At 37.2% G+C, this 21,157-nt stretch overlaps 1 protein-coding gene across 20 annotated transcripts in view; it reads right to left on the bottom strand.

Moving 5' to 3' along the window:
* LOC138060823 (E3 ubiquitin-protein ligase Praja-2-like) overlaps positions 1-21,157 on the bottom strand; it is a 157,068-nt gene that overhangs the window by 8,513 nt on the left and 127,398 nt on the right. For 13 of the 20 annotated variants that reach the window (XM_068924902.1, XM_068924905.1, XM_068924908.1 and 10 more), the window contains 4 exons: positions 18,947-19,058; positions 13,473-13,587; positions 13,049-13,164; positions 8,529-11,721 (listed from right to left, as the gene is read on the bottom strand). In XM_068924902.1, coding sequence (XP_068781003.1) covers positions 11,590-11,721; positions 13,049-13,164; positions 13,473-13,587; positions 18,947-19,058 — 475 coding nt within the window. In that variant the 3' untranslated portion in view covers positions 8,529-11,589. Of the gene's footprint in view, positions 1-1,288; positions 2,522-7,884; positions 7,968-8,528; positions 11,722-13,048; positions 13,165-13,472; positions 13,588-18,946; positions 19,059-21,157 lie in introns of those variants that run through there. The other 7 variants (XM_068924903.1, XM_068924915.1, XR_011137308.1 and 4 more) reach the window with 6 other exon arrangements.

Below are 21,157 nucleotides of genomic sequence, written 5' to 3'. Positions count from 1 at the left end.
AAAATTAACAGAAAATCACATCTGAAAGGCTAAGATAACACATTTGCAAATAAAATACTAAAATCACAAACAGATTACCTTTCTTTTATGTGCTCAGGACAACAAATTCAAGTCTGCATAACAAATAGTGTTTATTGTGGAAAGACCTGGGGAGTGTTTTCACAACTTCAATAAAGAATTTAATGCAAAACTGACATTTTCTTGAAAAAGTTTGCATTGAAATTTTAATTCTGAATTTATTAATGTAATTTCTCAAAAGATATGTATACATATGTAAAAGATAATTGTGTTTAGTAATATTCATGTGTAATGTTCATAAGAAATTGAATAGACACCAATTACTTAAATGATATCTCTACTGTGACTATGGCGGTTTGATTTGTATCTTTTTAATACATAAAGTTAATCTGAGAGGTGTAAACACTGGTCATGTCAAAAAAAATTGAATAACCCACGATCAAGACATTCTGAGGTTGGAATGCAAACACTCAAGCATGTAACACTGTCCACCCCTCATTTGGTTTTCTTGGTAGCACAGAAAAAATGCAAATGCTTGCATGCATACAAGCCACCTCTTTGCAATGAATATGCATTTGAGGGTTTAAAACTGAACTTTCACAACCTCTTTCAGCAAGTTTTGCCGTTTTATGTCCTCTTATGATATTCCACAAAATTAGTCATTACTTCATACATCAGTGCATACATACAAAGAAAGAACAAGAGATTTACTCTTACTTACAAGAGATCTATACAAAGGCACAGCAACTTTTTTGCTCTTTCACTGCTCCATCTCCAAAAAATATAGCAGTTATCTGGATGAGGATCTGTGTCACTTAATAGCAAGGGCCTTTTGCATTTGGGGATTGCAAATATATTTTAATTTTATGCATGGAGAGAGTGGCAAGGATTTTGAAGAATTAGATCTTCATCAAAGCTTAGTTTGTGTGATACTAAAAGACAAAATTTTTGCTAATAATCAATGAAAGCTCAAAATTGCATGAGATCACTTCTAATTGCAAGGCAATATAAATACATTTTTAAGAGTTTTTTTTGTTAACCTAATGTAACATCAGCTCATAGTTTTTCAAAAACTTCTTCAATATTTGATGCATTTTTACTTGGATAACAGATCCTGAAAGGACTTCTAACTCCTCTTGTGATGAACTAGAAATTCCATTGTCTTTGTACATAAGTGTAATTCTAATTTTAAAGGTAGGTTATTACTGGAAACAACTTCATTCAGACATTGTAATTTAATCTGGACCTGTGTTATTATCATATCACTTAGTAGTCAGACAATTATGTGGTGAGTGTTAAAATTATGCAACAGACACTATGGAAATCTGGTAACAATCATTATTGCATTGAAGTGCTCCCCCTCCCTTTTTTTTCTTTTAGAAAGAACATCTAAAATTCTTTGATGAGTTGTCACCTCGCACTACAGTACTATCCCTGAATTTGCCATCTTCTGCTACTCTAGAAGAGTTGGGACTAGCCAGCATCATCTAATATGTTCCAAACTGCAGCATCACAAGGCAAACAGTGTGTTATTAGTACACGTTAGCAGATCATACTAACTTGTTGATAGCTTCAGAATACAGGTGGTGAGTGGGCAGGAATATAGCCATCTGCCTCAGAAGTGTAATGTCATGCAAAACAAAGGATCGAATACGAAGACTAGCTCAACAAAAAACCACCACGGCATACCACGTATAAACCCAAAAAGGATGACAAAAGAATTTATAAATGTTTAGAAATTTAATTACTATTTGAATCCAGAGGCTGTCCTTGATGCTCTGTGCTTGAATTACTTGCAGAGATAACAACCCTCCGTAATATATGGAAGGAGCAAGTATTATCTTTAGACAGTTTCGCTTTAATACACACATGGAATAAAATCCTAATAATATGCCTGTGTTTATAAATACTTTTAATACTGTCATTCATCAAACCATTTTCTGTAACATATCATAAAATAATTTTTCAACAAATGAAATGGTATTTCATTCTTTTGATTAGTTACACTAACTAATTCAGAGTTGGAAAGTATACAGGAAAGTAGCCTGAAGGGGGTGTGATATTTCCAGATAGAAACCCTTCAGCCAATGACATGTGCCTCATATATGCAGTATTAGATTGCCTTCAACATGTCTCGGGGCACACAGGCATCCTTCTTTTTCCTCCCTCCCCAAACAAGTTCTTCCTCTCAAATTAGAGGTCATCTCTTACAGGTCAAATAAGATTTAGACCTAAAGAGTTTTGAACGTGTCACAGTAATCAGGTGCCAGATTTCCTGGAGAGCTCAGAGAGCGCTATGGTCCAGCTAGCAGTGCCCAGGGAGCTTGCATGCTTTGTGCCGTGAGACAGGACTGTAAGAAGCACAATTGTGTAGCCTGCTCCACTTTGGGCTCCTTCCCCTTCTCGTTCACAACTCGATTTGGTCTTCCTTGGTAAGGTAGGTTGCTTAGATTCACAGAAAAGGCTATGTTTCCTCTGCTCCTGTTTCTCCTCTTCCCACTGTCTGCTTTCAAAAAAAATAAAATAAAATGCATGAAGTGAAAGGATATGAAAGGCATTTCTTCACTGGAAGAAAAAAAAAAAAAAAAAGGCGAATTCAAAACTTGTAAAGAAAAGCTCCAAGCAAGAAACTTGCTGGGTTCTGTCTCCCAGGGAGAAACAGAACTGAAAATGGACTGGGGCTACCATGCTACAGACAAGTACTGATGAAGATCATCTGTTTTTTTTGCATCGCTTTTCTGTTTAAGTGATGCTATTCATTCTTATCCCAAACGTTCAGAGTTTTGTAACAAGCTCTTTATGTGATATTATATTTGCTTTAGGATGGTCTTATCTTTCATATTGTCAGAAAAAAAGGCACAATGTTAAAGGATGGAATGAATTTGAAAAAATAATTAAAATGTTCTATTGCTTAGTGCATAAAGTTGAAGAAATGCCTGGAGGCACCCAGTTACACACTATAATATCTAAAAATATAGAAAGTGCACTGAGGTGAGTCTCCTTTTTCAAACTGGTATGTGTTTATTTTGAATTTCTCCTCATGCATATCTAGTTTGCATTACCCTAGCACAGAGTCCAGAAAGAGAGAAGAAAAATAAAAATTCAAGAAAACAGAAAAAGATAAATGGGCTCAGATAGATATTAAGGAAAAGGAACCCAACAGAAACCAGCCCTTTTCTTCAAGTGTCTCCAGAAACAAAGGTAAGTAGTGTTACCTAAATATAGATTTACATGCTTCACTGCAGATGCAAGAATGATATAAAACCAGCTGATCTTAGACTGAAAAATCAAAGTTAAAATGACAACAACAACAGAGGAAAAGGAAGGCCATTAAGATTAGTTTTGACACCAAAATGCTATCAATTTATGTTCCTCCCCCCCAGATTTACCTTACTCTATTTTCTTTTTTTTCATTTAAATCTGTGTTAACAGGCAGATAGAACAACAATATATCTCACTATAAGCAGAGCTAAACCTACATATAAACAGTACCAAGTCTGTTATCTGGAACTAGATTGCTTACCAGTACTAATTTTTATCCCTCATTGCTCTCAGACAAATAAGATGCATGGCATTATAAAATATGACTCTGAATTTACGAACACTTACATAATAAGCTTATACTTTACATGTTGTTGAGTCAACATACTGAAGAGCATTTTCCTCTGCAAATGTTTTCAGGATTTAGACTTAAGCATAACAGAGGACAAGTAATAACAATGCAGAAGCAAGGACTAATAAGATTATGATATTGTTTTCGTGGATCACACCAAACCTTATAGATTCACATTTCTGAAACTACTTTGATTTCTGAATTTCTATCGCTGCTAGAGGTCACAAGAGTAGATTCAAAAAAGCAAAGTCATGCTAGCCATATAAGAATTTCCTTTCTTTGCTAGAATTCCTCTGTTTCCATCCATACCGGTATTTTTCTATACAACTTTACTTTCTCCCAAAGCTTTCTAGGGGAGAGAGAAAAAAAAAAAAAAAAGCTGTATTTTTAACTACTTGGCACCCAAACAATTTAAAATTCAGCATTTGGAATACAGTGTCTCCTGGGTCAAACTAACTAATATAATTAATCAGGACTAAACCATTTTGTTAGGATAAATTTTTGCTCTAAAGATTAGGCTTTTCTCATGTAACTTGTGATTTAGGCCTGTAAAAAACTGTAAAAAAAAAAAAAAGATAAGGGCTTTTTCTATACATGCCACAATGCATTTCACTACAACAGCTTAAGAGGAGCCTATTTACCGCTAACAAGAGCGTCTTCCTTAACTAGCAAGTCAAAAAATAGTCCCTTAAAATAACATTCACCTACTAGCAAACTGACTGGAATATGCAAACAATAATTTCAAATCTGTGTCAGTGTTTCTGCAGCTAGTATCTTCCTACTGTAACATTAAAGCAACATTAGAAAAGCATTTTGTGTATTTCTATTTTCAGTAAGAGAAAGGAATTCCACTCATACACAGTGAAGCTTCTCTAACCATTGACAGAGATCATCTTCCACATCAGCAGGTCACAGTCACTCAAATTACAATAGAGTATTTTGTTTCAATAATTTTTTTTTAATTCAGCAGTTTTCCTATCTCAGAGCTATCAACTACCAGCTGCCGCCTATTATTAGTCAGTGTTGTTATTGCTTTCGATTAAAAAAAACAGACACAAGACACCCAACCTTAAAACTTAAAAAGTGTAATCCTTCTCACCATATGAATTGACTTCCCTGAGGCCTTTTTGAAAGCTCCTGTCTAGCAAGCTGAAGGCAATTCTGTTTCACAACTTGTTTTTACTTTGGTTTAAAGGTTGATAAAGAAACACTGGACTGCAATCTTTTAACATTACCACTCCTTTATGTTATCTATTAATTGTTCATATCCACTTGAAAGCCTTTCCCTATGCCTCTGAATGGCAAAGTGAATTTGATATAAAGGAAAGTCTTTACATTTTACCCTTTGCATTTCGTCCCTAAGATGCTATTAAACCCTTATACTTATTTATTGATAACTATCCTTACTTGTTTTGTCTATCATTATTTATAATATATGCCTCAGAGCTCGAGCCAAAACAAAAGACAATTATGTGGAATTTTTGGACCAACAAAATCTGTAAAAAGATTTTGTTTATTGCCTATGAAGAATAAAAGCATGTTCTCCGCATAGTGATATTTCTTTTCTTGACAAAATAATCATGCACCTTAGCAGTCTGCATGCACAGTTTTGACAATACTCAAGGACTGCACACGACCAACATATTCTCCTTTCTCATTACCACTGAGAATGCCCTAAAGCATACATTAACACAAAACACAGGAAAGTGTGGATTCCAAAAAAAAAAAAAAAGGCAGATAAAATAGATTTTCAAAAACTCCAATTAGTTTTTTCTTCTATTTTGGACATTATCCAGGATAGAATACCAATAGCAACAACACTCAAATCACAGCATCAATTCAGTCGTGTACTCACCAAGTTGCTCTGTCACCACTGAGAGTCTGCTCTGTTAAAAGGAGAGCCTGAAATGGACTGCTAGAGTTGCATACGTCGGCTTTTTGAAAGTACAAATGAAACCCTGATACTGCTGCTTTAAAATGCATCATTTATGGCAGCAGTCTTAAATTAATTCACTAAACACAATGGGCCTTTTCAGGATTGATGCCTTTTCAAGTTCAAAGCAAAAGATAATGCATCTGGAAGTACACTTTGGGAGAATATACGGAAATATATATAAAATCCATATATATATATATCATATATCATATCAAAATATATATAAAATCCATACAGAATACATCATTTTCTCAGCAAAATATCCTCTGCTCCCTCCCCCTAAAATCACCTGGCAGATTTTACTCTCAAAGTCAGCATACTTTTTTTTTTTTTTTAATATAATTTATATGCAACTTCAGAAAGAATATGGGTAAATGAGTTGATATTTGTACGGAAATTTCAGGTGAAGTTTGAAATACAGTGTATGTGAGGAATCTGACATGAGCTCATATTGAAGCCTTATCCTCCCTTGGTTCCAAGAAGTACCAAACTTAATTTTGAGTAGTTTGGACAGGACTTAAATGGCAAGGTAGCACAATTTTCAGCAACAGACGGTGGCACTTTAGGATTCCTGAACACTGATTTAATCTTCGAGATTAGATTCATCCATGTTAAGCCTATAGGGAGATGATCATCACCCAGTTTGTCCTCCTGTATAACACTGGACTATGAGCCTTATCCACTAATATCTGCCAGCTCATCTAAAATTCCCCAAGAAAACACCAGCCACCAACAACCAGGCCTCAGTTTTAAGTACTCTCTGGACACATTGAGTTTTCAATGAAGCATCATTAAATTTGCTTCTATAAGAAAAGAAGCGCAAAAGAAGTACTTTCAAGGTAAAAGAATAGTCGTGCAACAAAAGAGAAAGACTCTTCCTGGAGTGAGTGATCTTCTGCCTGGCTTTCTAAGCAAGAATAAACCTACCGAAAATAGTATCATACTCCCCTCAGCAACTATAGTTGCGTCTTGTTGGAGAGCGAGAGCTTAAATAAATCTTCAACAACTAAAAGCCTACAAACTAATTCCATCCATAAGCTCTACAACTGTTTCCAGTGATTATTTTAATACGAATTGTCACTTTTGAATTCCCTATGAAAATAGTGATATACTCATTAGATTTTGTGGAAATGCATTTGCCATTAAGCAAGCAAGCTATTACTGTTACAATTCACTGAAAGGCTTGAACAAACTCTTTGTTTAGCAGAATTGTTTTCATGATTACCTAACTACTGCACTATGGTCAGCTCAAACGGAGGCAAAAAGAGACAGCTTGCTTGTTCTACTCATGTCGAGGAAAGAGTCCAGTTAGAAGCCTCCCTAGTTTCTCCCCACAGAATAACATGGCTAGAGTATATAAAAAGGTAATCACCTTCTCTGAAAGCAGTCGCTACACTTTTACCTCTAGCAGTGCGGGACAACTGCTATTTTCTTTTGGGACTTTTCTCACATCTTTGTCCATTCCCCTGCCACCTGCTTCCAGGTTTGTAACTGCAGCCCAAGGCCATCTGGTGGGATGATGTTATACTGAGGAAGAGAGGGCATCTGCTGGACCTGGAGCACAGCTGGAAGCTGGCTGAAGAGTTGCAGAAAGGGGTAGGAGAAGGAGAGACCTATAAAAGAAACTGCCTTTCCCCCCAGTTTGCAGCCTAGAATTCTACTGTTCTTCTGGAAAGCCTGGAAGCTATGTCTGAACACGGATGCATTGGAATTGGACTTTGAGGGGGAATGATATAGCAATATCACACACACACAAAACAAGAGACAGATTTACTTTAGGTGGAGGGTATGAAAATTCAAGGGAAGCGTTAAGTGTCCAAGTAGCACCACATGCTGAGGCTGTGGTGCTATCAAACAAGCATGGGAGCTAATAACGCACTAAGTGCCAAATGGTAAGTGAAATCAGTGGCCCACAGTTCTGAAACAGCTTTGACTAGTGAACTCAAGCATATGAAAAACTGCCTGCAGCAAAAGAGCTTCAACTGGACACTTCCACTCCAAAGGAAGAACAAAGTAACTGATGTCAGCTAGTAGAAAAAGAACGTGAAGAAATAAGCTGAGGAAATAAACTACTTCAGACCCAACTGGCTGCTGCTTGTCTTGGCAGAGCCAATAGAGAGCTGAATCCAACGTGTAAAGAGAAAACAGAGGGAACAACACATTGAGCCATGTTGGCTTACCAGTACCTCGAAAGGCTACTGGATTTGTGCTCTCCCCTTTATCTCATGGCAAGAGAATAAAAACCCAGACTAGAATCCAGCTAGTACTGATCCCTTTTTAGAAAGCCACTTCCAGTTGCTCTGCTGCATGGACTTACCTTGTATCTGCCTCCTGAGCATTCATATAAGCATCTGCTACAAGTGACAGTGAATGCAGAATTCAAGTTATTGCATGACACTTCTGAAAGACAGTATAAAGTTTTCAAATGTTTAAGCATCCTGTTAAAAATATTCTTGGTATAAACAGCTTATATGGCTTGTAAGGAGTTATTTTTGTAGAGATAAAGAAAAATAGCATTTTACAGCTGTTTTATATCAATAAAAAAGCAAATACAATTTTTTTCCCAAGTGTTCAATCAAATACAGAATAAGGAAACATGGGGAAAAATTGGAACTTTCTAAATTATGTAACAAAGGAGGTGCTGCTAGACCTGTGAGTGTTAAGAGAGAGTTTTCTGAGTAACCTTAACAGAAATCCTAAGATATAAATGGCTCCGAGAAGTAACTGAACTACCCTTTTAACCTAAGGGGAGGTTCCTTTCATGTTAGGTTAGCTGCTTTCAGTGTGGCTAAGTAAGAAAATTTGCTGCCTCTGCATCAAATAGCTAAAGCCCTTTTATCCTTTTAGGGTCTCTTTCAAAACCTGACAGAATCTCTAAACACACCTGAGTTGAACATAGGGGTAAGGAGGAAACAAATTTAAAACATTATGTTTTTTTCTTACAAAAAAAGAAATCGCATGTTAGCTCTGGAATGAAAGCGTTTTATTGAAGTGTTCAAATGCATTCAGCTTACATCTTGCAGTTAGTTTACCAAAAATACTTTTTGCACAATGAATTTTATATTACTGAACTATCAAAGTAGGTTATTTTTCTATCCACTTTTTTTTTTTTTTTTTTTAAAAAAAGACTGTTAAGTTGGAAGCCTCCAATGTACCGGTGCATGCAGAGATAACGAACCTCTCATAGAAACAAGCCTTTTTTTTTCCTCCCACTTTTATTTCTTTTTTCTTCTTGAATGTTTTGTTTTTACCCAACATGGAAGAAAAGGATTTTTCCTTGCAGCTAAAAGCTCTTTTACTGAAGAATGTCTAGAATATTCTCTTTGAACAAAGAAAAAGATTAGCTCTTATTGTTTTAGAAAAAAATAATACTTTGCAGGGCCTTTTCAAGAACCAGGACTATTTTAACCAAATACATTTTAGATTCAAAGCAGGAACCACAGAATCTGCATGGCAATTTGGTATGATGTCATTCACCACAAAAAATTAAATAATCACAACAAACATGGACAGTGGTTTATCATTTGACTCTTCCTATTCTGTGCCATACGCTTTCATTTAATATCTTCTGGGTATGCTCCAGCATACGCTTTTTCAAACCCCTCATTAGAGAGATCTTTCACCTGCTGTTTCCTCTGTTGAGGAGCCATGAAAGATGATCTGCCAACAAGACCTCTACATTCAAGTTAAAAAAAAAAAAAAGAAAAAGAAAAAGAAAAAGAACCCAAACACTCCTCTTTTACACAACTATGTACCAGCTTTTTAGAAACAGGAAAAAGTGAGAGCTGAGGCCAGGAACACACAGCAAAGGAAGGAAAAAGCCCAAGAGTGTTTCCAAATCTTGCCACAGAGATTAAAGTAATTCCCTTTATAAAACACTGTTAAGAGATTAATGAAGGCCATCATATTGTGCTGTTCTAGCAGTAATGGCTGGTTAAAATATCTGTCACAGCATTTGCTGCTGCAGATGGGAGCTACTGAAGAACACAACTGTCCTATTGACAAGCTTAATACTACCAAACAATGAAGTCCAACCTTCTGTGTTTTTTCCTGCAAGGGATATGAATGTTTTAATTTCCACCTTCTCTTAAATCTACATACACCCCAGGGCGCCACACAGGCCTTGGATCAACTATCAGTTTAGACTGCGTTACTATTTTATTGGCCGGAGCATTTGGTAGCCACGGATCAATTACTTCAATGACTCCACAGCACTGGTTCCGTGGTTTAGCATGAACTTCACCAACGAGTAGATATATGCCTAGAAGTATATGTTTCTCATCACATTTCCCAAAGTCTTACTGATGCCTATTTCAGTGAAATGTGATGCAGTGTTTTCCCACAAGAAAATAAGCCTATAAGGAGCTGTGCTAACCACATCTGCCACTTCTCACCAGTAGCCTACTGTTTTGGCTTCCTTATACTCCGAAGTGTGGAATTACCTAATTGAAAACCCTCAGGAGTAGACTCATGTCAACTGCCATCAATTCTTTGTTCTGCTCCAGTCCACAAGTTACACTGCAAAACAAGTCACACAATTCAATATGCCCCTCAAAAATGAGCACTGTTTAACTTCTACTGCTGTTAAAAGAACACACTAATATCTGTCAAGGAATGAGAGACTACAATGGCAGCCATAATCACAACTGAGTAGCTGAAGAGTTGGTACAAGAAGATAATTTTATTAATCAATTCCTTTCAAGAGCTTAATTCAACTCTTAGTTACTGGAAACAGTGGAAAAAATTGTTTGAGTAGGGTTTGGATTTAACCCTACATAAACTTTTCCCATACAGCAACACTGTAGAAATTGCTTATCTATCCAAAGACCACAGACAACCTATTGAACAGCCATTGGGACACATATACACATCCAAATCTTAAATTCCTGTCTGATAAGATTAACTTCAGCATGTGCAAAAATTCTGAGACATGAAATTATTTATAGGAATATATTTCAGAATCTAGTGTCTTTTTTCCTTTAAAATATTAAATGTAGCACAGCCTATTACAACCAGTGGAAATATTAGAAATGTTCATTTTTATATTTCTGAAATAAGTTTACAATAATTATCCTAATAACCAGTTTATTCCACTGCCATTCTCCTGTGCTGACCTTGGGGAATACTGTGACAATGCATTTCTCAACTAAGTGCACAAAGTTCTTACAACAGTTTTCAGACTTAAGACTCCAAGAGCCTAAGAAATATTTTAACTATATCTTCAGTAGGAAAGAACCCCCAATCCAATATAAAAAATAAAGAAAAAGGAAACAAAGAAAAAATGTTAAAAAGAGCTGATCAGTGGAATGGAATTTCAACAAAAACTGAAGGAACCAGGTGCTCAGCTCTCACGGATTCAACTTCTTACATAGGACATACGCTTAAAAATGGTGCTAGCCATTATGAAAAGCACAGATTGTCATGTCATCAGCAATTTAATAGCCCTTCTGACATGTGGAAAAAGTTTTTTATGGAATAAACTCGTAAGAAATATTGTTCCATTATGCAATTTATTTCCAGTGAAACCAAATTCTGCTTCTGCTGTGATCACAGAACATCTTCACATTTGATGCAAACATGAGAGATCAATTACAAAGTCACTCAGTGGCACTAACTTCGACAAAAACAAATAGTTTGGTTATGTTATGTAAAACAGCTTATAAGCATAACTTTAATAATGCTCCAACTGCACTGCAGTTGCAAGAACTTGAACATATAAAGTGCCACATCAATTATCTTTTTGGACAAATTTATCATAATACAAGCTTTAGATATTGTTAACAGCAACATTCTACTGCAAAATAAGGGGTGCATGTTTTTCCAACTTCTAATTTGAAAGTTTCAGCTACTACTGTAAACCTAAACAGTTTAGAAAGCCTTACATCCTCTTTCTAAACTAAAATATATACTATATATATATAATAATTTACAGATAATATTTTATATATAACTGTTTTCACATTGTTATTAAAGAGGAGAAATTTACATTTTTATTTTGGTGGACAAGACTTCATTTCACACCCTAGTTTGGCGTTCCTGTTGCACTGTGAACAGAAGATGAGGAATCATGATCAGACAGGAAGGAGGCAGTGGCAGCAGCTGCTTCAGGAAGCATGGGTGCAAGCACATGACGACAAACAGGGCATGTTCCTGACTGCAGAAAAAGAAAATACACGTCATTTGCACAGTTTGCATGCAATTCTAAATACAAAAGATAAAGTTTCATATTTACAAAGTATACTGCCACATTTTAAGAACAGCACTACCTCAAGGGCACAATCCACTGGAGGAGCTTACTAGAACAGAGCTAAGAGACGTAACGTCATCTCAAAGGAAAGCTGCATTTAGCTTTTACACCATCCTCATCCTCAGTTACATAAAAGAAACTGCATAGAGATAGGCTCTCTTCAAAGAATAGACTTTACAGGTGGGAGCTTTTTTTGAAGCAAAGATTAAATATAAACTAGATACTGCCCAACAGTAATAGGAAGTACTTTCTCCTAGTTTTCAGCAAGAGCAGTTACTATGAGAGTAGAAAAATACAAGACACAATGCAAATAACATAGACAGGGAAATAACACTATGAAACTTAAAAAAATAAAATAAAATAAAATAAAACCCCCACCAACAACCCATGCTAAGGGGGATCTCATCTTACTCCCCTGATCTGAATGAATTAATCTTTTTCCTGTGCCTCTGGAAGAAATGCGACATGAAACTGTAAGCTTAGTAGTTTTCTAACAAATATTTAACAGCTATCAAATCCAGACTCATACTATATGTAAAGCAGAGTGTAAGAGGGAGCTAAAAATACCAGTTGATCAGTTCCCGGTCTTTTACTCTAGCTTCAATTCAAGCCTTTGTAACACATTTTGAATGAAACAGTAATTACAGATGATAAAAGTGAAGGCTAACTCAGTATAGATTTCTCAAAGGTAAGTGTTCTAAATTCCTCTACCAGCACTCCAGCAGGTGTTTCTGTTCTCCTGCCTGTTCTCTACCATAAATGGGCCTAACACACGTTTTGGCGAAACAGATTCTTGGTTTCTCTCGCAGAAAAATCAAATCATTGTCTTTACTTCAGATACAAGTACAGTAAAGAAAATTTGTCTTTTCAACCAGTCAAATAATAACTCATTACTACTGATAACTAATATAACTAATAACTACTGATACTAATAACTCTCCTATCTAAAACCAGAGCTCTCCTTATACAAATGATTAGCATTCAGTTATTCAGTTTATTTATACCTATATATAATATGCACATTTAATAATCAAGACCAGGTCATTCCACTTCAGGTTAGTACAGAAATTACTCTCCTCACTTCAAATAGATTTTGGTTCCACAAAGAATAAAAATAATTTAACCTGTTATTTCATAATATTTCATCCCACATTTTTAGAAAGTTACAAACCATTTTTACCAGGAAAAAAACAAATACTCAAAAAAAAAAAAAAGTCAGCCTAGTAGTACTTACCTTCTGTAACCAAAGAGTTACACAAGGTTTGTGAAAGAAATGATGACAGGGTAGCTCTGTTATGATTTCATCTTTTACATATTCACTGCAACAGATAGCACAACACTGGTCTTGGCCTACAAGTGCGAAGAAAAAGAAGCATTTTTATTATATATGTCTAAAATTTACTGAAGTCAAATCAGTGCATACTAACAGTATCACTAATGATAAAATACAAATCACACTTAGTCCAGTAAAGATTAATCTTCCAAACTGACCTAAAGTTACATTCACAGACTGATTCAAGATGCAGAGGCTTATTACATATGTCAAGAACAGCACTGTCAGCAGCACAGTAAGTATACTTAAATACCTATCTATGCCATTACAGAAAGTTGAATTTGTTCTTTTAAACTTTGCATAAGTTAACTATTTTTTTCCATACCGTTGTGGTCATCTGTGACAATAATCTGTGGCAGACAGTCTATGCTTTCTTTACTAGCTGGTGGATGAGCCTGTTCAACATCAACAGCCAGAGACTCCAGATGTGCCAGAGCAGTCTGAAAAGGGATATCAAGTTCTGTTACTCACAAATGAAATATTTCATATAAAAACAAAGAGGCAAAGGAAGGGGGGAGGGGAAGGAAACCAGTTCTAATCATCAAAAGACTGAGGCAAGTTACATCCATCAGACTAGCCATTACATCATTTTTATTTTTGTGATGAATGAACCGAAACTGAAGGTCAAGACAGTAACAGCTTGTTTTTTAATCTTTCTTAACAAAATATCAGGTCAAAGTTGCAACTTATTCTCTAACGAACACCTGCTCATGTTATAAAGTAACTGAACAACCTGGTCTGGGAAAAAAAAAAAAAAAAAAAAACGTATTTAGAGAAGGCAGCAAGTCACAATCCAATGAAGCTTGCACACAGTGAACTGTCATTGCGTTTCACTTTCTGAACATAAAAGCTTCATCAACGTGTTTTCTGGCTTCAGCTACAATACCACCTAGATACTTAATTTTTCATTAAGTACCTGAGCGACGCTGTCAATATAAGTCTTCAGAAAAAACAAAAGTTAGGTCTACATAGGTCATTATACAGACGAGAAACATCTAAGACAGGCATAGCGCTCTGTAAGAAGCTGCCACTTGTTTGAAACTTAAAATTAAGATCTTGATTATATAGAATCATTAAGAATCCAATGCCGGAGCAAGCAGAATTGATGTCTGGATTATTTGTTTGATCACAGTAAAGGACCTAAAAGTAGAAAAACCTTCAGTAGAAAATTGCAACACAGTAAATCTATCCAAACTGAACACTAAGAAATGAAGGAGATGCACCTGGTTGTGTACCAGTGATAAACAATGAAATTGAAGAGCCAAAAAAACCCAGAAGCACTGAGTTCATATCCTGAATGAACTATTCACACTGCTCATGAACTACTTCCTATTCTCATCAGCATGCAATTTATTTATTCTAATAGCCAAAAAACTTTCTGGTGAGAAGTTTCAGGTAATGTGACATTTTTGTAATCTCTGGGGAAAATATAAGGGACACTCCACCACCTAATAACTAAAAAACAAAATAAGTAGACTAGAGAAACATTAGATTACATGCCAACACCTATTTTTAACTCTTGGTCTTTGGAGAAAGTTTTCTGAATGCTAGCCTGAGAATGTGTCTGCACTCCTACTGCAGTGGTGCGGCAGCTCAGGCCACCATCCCACCACAGTTGTAACCCAGCAGCTCTACACCTACGGTCCAGTACTTGCAGCAGCACAGAGATCAGCACGAGCTAACAGACAAATATCTACAGGTCCTGCTAAACTCACTCCTACCGCAAGCACTCTCATCTACAAATCAACTGCTTTAAATGTAACCCAGGGATAGTTATCCACAGTGCAGTCCACAAGTTTACCTGCAAAATAGGTACATTTTCCAAATTTAACAGCTTAGCTCGTCCAAGTCTCCAACAACGGGCAATATTGCCTTAGTGACATTAAGATGACGTTAGTATTTACAATGGTATTTTGCTACAGCTGTGATGGTCTTGAGAATAATTTGTAGGTAAAAATACTATGTTTAATTAGATCAGTTGCTACAGCTGGAAGTATCAGATAAGCTCCCAGGCACACAAAAGGATGCAATATTACTTACAAATCTATAAATTACCTACAAACCTCTGTGTCTATATTCAGTATGAATAATCTAAGACAGAAAATAATTTACAAAAGCATTGTACTGTTTGCTTTTGAAAGCAACATAAAAGAAACATCAGGAAAAAAAAAAGCCTCACAATGACTCTGAAGCTTGAAACCACATCACTGAAACTAAAGTAGACCAAAGAAACGTCCATTTCACAACTTTAGCATCAAGGTTTCCAAGATACCTTTATCATCATCCTATTACATGCAGTGACCGCTTATTGTTCCACATACCATAAACCGAATGCTGGATACAACTAAAAACAGGCTTTGAGCACCCCACATCTGCAAATCAGCACAGGGAATATTTATAAACAAACTCACTAATGCTCCAGAGGCACCTAAACTGATCTAGACTCCTACTGAAGTAAGTGAACACTCCCAGGAAGTAATATCCTTAAAACAAATGGAAGTAGGAAAAAAAAAGTCACAAACAGATGTTATTAGGTTTTCAGGACAGAAACTACTTGAATAGGATTCCCAGCATCTAACAGAACATAGCCACTTCTCCTCTCCAACTATCACAGTTAACTGTCACAGATTAGTCTGCCTCTCTCCCGCAGAGAGAAGATGCACCTCAATTTTGGAAGCATTAGGTCACATCCCTTTCAAGAGTTTCATAGCTATAGCAAATTGGCTTTGCTGGACAGAGAAATTTTTTGAAAAATTCCTGAGCTATAATAGACTTTGCTAATAAGTTATGTTGTCATAGCTGAAAAAACCTAGTTAATGAATCTTCTATTTTAGATAAGAGAACTTGTGGAGACTCAAGGAAGGTGATTAAGTAAATCAGTTACAGGCTGACTAAAGTCACTTTAACAGCATAATTAAACTCAACCCAATCTGTACCTCAAATCAAAATAATACTTATTAAAGCTAGTCAAAGTTTAGACTTCTACATTAATATACCTCTGGTGCAAAAATATTTCTCATTGGCAGGAAGCAGACAGGTTACTTTTTAAACTTGAAGCCAAAGGGGAGGCCTGTTGCACCCATGAAGTAGAATCAGACTAAGCAAGATTTAATACCTGCTTGTCCTAAATCCAAACCAAAATACTAATACAGTGCAACTGCATTTTGTAACACTGTAATATATACTAATAACATAATAAAGTGACACACATTCTCTAACGGAGCCAAGCATAAACGTATAAATAATGTGAAACCATAAAGGGGCCAAGAGGCTTATGGTATGGTTGTTCAAATAGGGTAAAGAAAAAACGTAAAAGCAATAAAATCCACAAGGCAAGTACAAAAGATGTAGAACAAACAGGAGAGATGTCTAGTGAAATCAAATAATCCTGCAGAATAAGCAAAGGCCTAGCAAAGCCAGAACAACACCTAGTCCCCCAAATAAGTTGAACAGCAGATGAAATCACCCCCTTTGGGGGGGGGGGAAGGTGGAGATGAGTATAAAATACCAATTATGAGGGGAGGGTGGGGGGGAAGGGGAAGAGAGAAAAGAGCCCACTTCAGTTCTAGCCTCCCTCAAAGAGTTCTCAAGCTTGATCACCTTGACCTTACTGACTGAGACACCCTTCGCTGTGATCTATAACTCCCTATTGATATACGAACATGTTTGGTTGCAACAAACTACAGAACAAAAATTGTCATACTACATACATTTTCTACACTCCCTATGAATGGATAATCAGAAATTACATTTTTCTAGTACGCACAGATGCCATTTTCAGGAATTTGTCTCTTACTCAAACTTGAAAAGACTCAGTTTAGTTTGGTCTTTGCATTCCAAAACAAAATATTTTCTTAAAAAGAAATATTTTTTTTTCCTGAAAATGCTATATTCCACACTAATATTGGTTAAGAGAATCGGCTTTCCCTCTTGTCTAATATCCACAGTGACTGGATGTAACCTATACCATACTCGGAGAATAACTAACACCTTCGTAGCCATCTATCTACTTACTAAGTGGTTCAATGACACTCAGCTCCTGGTGACACTAACATAATTACAATAGCTTCTGTCAGCCATGAATATAGTCACCTAGGATTGCTTTTACAGGCCAGCCTGACAAGAGTCCGCACATTTCATCTGACAGAATAACTAGAGAATTTTGTTACACAGTAGTGAGAAAGAAAAACTCAGAGCCTTAGCACCCTGAGTCTTCTGTTCAAGTGCTAACATAGAGAATAAAAAAGAGAGAGGAATTGAATCCCATCTTTTCTACACAGAGCTTCCTGCTCTGGTGCTAAGGAGAAGGTCAACTGCTTCTGTAGTTCTCTCGCTTTTGACAGGGAGAGAGAAAACGTAGCTATGAAAAGGACATGGAATTTTCCCTATGCAACTTCAAAATACTGTTTTTTTATTAATAAGGGTATCAATAAACCTCTTACACATTAAGAAGCAGTTTTGATGTGTCTCCAGATGAGCAGTGATAAGATCTTACATAGCTGGAGACCCTGCAGTACTTGCTCATAAATAATGCTGACCTCCTACATACCTTGGGGGAAGCAGGACAGCTGGAAACTGAATCACTGCCAACTTCAGGGGACAACCCATTTTCCCGCTTGGAAAATCCCCATAAAGTTTATTCACAATTTTCCATCAAATCATTAACCTCCTAGTTAGCCACGAGAAAACCGAAAAAGATCTACAATTGCTTTAGAAAAAACGTTAAGATGGCCCTGGTATTGTGCCTGCGAGCACACTAGGACATAAGTCTGCTCTGTTCACCCCTTTAACTAAGAGCTAAGAGTCAAGCAGCGTTTGACTTATGTCACATATGAAACACTCAATTCAAGATAATTTTTGCAACATCATATTATATGCTTACACACCACGTAACTCTTTTTTTGGCAAATACCCTGCAGGGGAAGTTTCTGGCAACGCAGGAATTGTCAAGTCTCAAACTGAGTTTCACCTAGCTCCATATCCAGCGGCCAACATCAGGCAGTCCGCGCACACACACAATAAAGTAGCCGTGCTGGTTCTTAATAACAAAAGTTGATTTATCTGAAGTTAGACAGATGAAATCAGATTCATCAGACGGAGGTTAAGTTAAAAGAGAATGCTAAAAATAAAAAAGTCAAGATAATTAAATCCAAACCAGTCTTGTATTAAAGAATAAAAAGATGAGACTTCTGATCTATTTATATTTTTACAAAAAGAAGTTACAATAATCTCTGGACACAGATCCAGGTATGAAGAAACATTCTTTTGTTATGCAGGGAATTTAGCAACATTCTTTAGAAAACTTAAATGGCATATGCTTATGCTGGTAGAAATGAATATCTCTTTTTTTAAGAGAAAATAAATACTGTATTCTAAAAGCACTAGCGCTGATCAACGACATCTTGCACCATATCATTTAAAAGAATTTCAGCATTTATTTTTAAGCTTGCCAACCTGAAAGTTCAAGCTGAAAAAGGAAAGTCGATTTTTCCTGATTCTCAGTCCACTCCTGAATAAGGATTCAGTAATGAAAACTTATATCACAACACCATTGATACAACACCACTGAGAAAACGTAGACCGTTCTTGTATACTGTTGCAAAGCTGACCGGAATAAGACCTAAGCCCTTTTGTATTTAATATTAACATATAAAAGATTACCTGCTAAATTAAAAAAAAGAGTCAATCTGAAGTCCACAATGACTTGAATATTTGGTTATTAAAAAAACACCAAAAACATAGTGTGCTTCGGTTTTATTTTACACAGACGTCAATTACTTTTTTTTTTTTTTTTACTACCTCCATAGCTTGTGCTAAGCGTTCCTCTAATGCCATATAGGTGAGAAATTGAGGGTCCACATATGAAATGGCTTGAGCGACTCCGAGGCCATCCCCAAATTCATCCAGTAGCCTGAAAAACATGAATTAGGTAATAGAGTCTTCGTTTCAAAGTTAATAGTAACAACACAAGGGCTGGGTACATTAACTACTGTGTTTCATCACTAAGGAAGCTTGCTGAGCCTAGCCCAGCCTCCAGAACTGAAAAACAGCATTTGTTCATACTGTACTAAGAATCCTCCAATTTCCTTGGTAGCTTGCTGCAATAGTTAATTGTCTCGCACTGTAAGAATATGTACCTTTTTTGCAGCTTAAGCTTCCACGCATTACTCCCTGTTATGCTCTCTGTAAATACACTAAAGAGACTGGTATACTCTCCTCATTAAGGTACTTCTACACTGCAATTCAATTATCTTTTAATAAGCCTAAGATTTAAGTCTCTCACTGGAAAGCATTATCTCTAGCTCACTTTAACATTCTCTTTAAAATAAACACTATACTATTCTAGGATTATGTTCAATAATCCTGTGGAAGTGGCTCTGCTTTTCTCCTGCCACTTGCAGCAGTTTTCTAATAATTATATTACAATATTTTTCAATAATCTAATGACAGAAAATCAAGCGTAATATACAAAATTATGGTAATATTAAGTTCGCACTTGGCATTACAAAGGGAAATAAAGTAGGTTTTATAACGTCTAACTTACACCAGTTGCAATGGAGAAAAAGTTACAAAATTATATCAACTTAAATGCTGATTACATTCATACTGTTACACTTTTATTATACTTCCATTATATTTAGCAGCCTGAAAAAGAACTGAAAAATACACCTAATATCTCTAAACTAACCATTCAGTACAGCAGAATTTCATAGAACCACAGAATGCTTGAGGTTGGAAGGGACCTCTAGAGATCATCTAGTCCAACCCCCTTGCTCAAGCAGGGTCCTCTAGAGCACGTTGCACAGGATCACGTCCAGGCACGCTCTGAATATCTCCAGAGAAGGAGGCTCCACAACCTCTCTGGGCAACCTGCTCCAGTGCTCTGTCACCCTCACAGTCAAGAAGTTTTTCCTCATGTTCAGATGGAACTGCCTGTGTTTCAGTTTGTGCCCATTGCCTCTCGTCCTGTCACTGGGCACCACTTGGAAGAGTCAGTCTGCCCGCATCCTCTTGACACCCTCCCTTCAGATTTCTGTAGACATTGATGAGATCCCCTCTCAGTCTTGTCTTCCCCAGGCTAAACAGGCCCAGCTCTCGCAGCCTTTCCTCACAAGACAGATGCTCCAGTCCCCTCATCATCTTTGTAGCCCTCCGCTGGACTCTCTCCAGTAGTACTGTGTCTCTCTTGTACTGGGGAGCCCAGAATTGGACACAAGGGCACCTTGCTGGCTCATGGTCAACTTGTTGTCCACAACACCCAGGTCCTTCTCTGCAGAGCTGCTTTCCAGCAGGTCAACCCCCAGCCTGCACTGGTGCAGGGGGTTATTGCTCCCCAGGGGCAGGACCCTGCACTTGCCTTTGTGGAACTTCAGGAGGTTCCTCTCCGCCCACCTCTCCAGCCTGTCCTGGTCCCTCTGAAGGGCAGCACAGCCTTCTGGTGTGTCAGCCACTCCTCCCAGCTTTGGATCATCAGCAAACTTGCTGAGAGTGCACTCTATCCCTTCCTCCAGGTCACTGATGAATACGTTGAACAAGACTGGACCCAGGACTGACCCCTGGGGGACACCGCTAGCCACAGGCCTCCCACTTGACTCTGCGCCATTCACCACAACCCTCTGAGCTCGGCCATCCAGCTAGTTCTCAAGCCACCTCACCGTCCACTCATCTAGCCCACACTTCCTGAGTTTACCTAGGAGGACGTGATGGGAGACAGTGTCAAAAGCCTTGCTGAAGTCCAGGTAGACAACATCCACTGCTCTGCCCTCATCTGTCCAGCCAGTCATTCCGTCATAGAAGGCTATCAGATTGGTCAAGCATGATTTCCCTTTGGTGAATCCATGCTGACTACTCCTGATCACCTTCTTGTCCTCCACATGCTTAGTGATGACCTTCAGGAGGAGCTGTTCCATCACCTTTCCAGGGATGGAGGTGAGGCTGACAGGCCTGTAGTTTCCTGGCTCCTCCTTCTTGCCCTTTTTGAAGACTGGGGTGACATTGGCTTTCTTCCAG

Source organism: Struthio camelus, chromosome W, assembly GCF_040807025.1.
Source record: "Struthio camelus isolate bStrCam1 chromosome W, bStrCam1.hap1, whole genome shotgun sequence".
NCBI lineage: Eukaryota > Metazoa > Chordata > Aves > Struthioniformes > Struthionidae > Struthio > Struthio camelus.
Note: the sequence above shows the minus strand (reverse complement) of the source record. Positions and strands in the feature narration are given on the sequence as shown.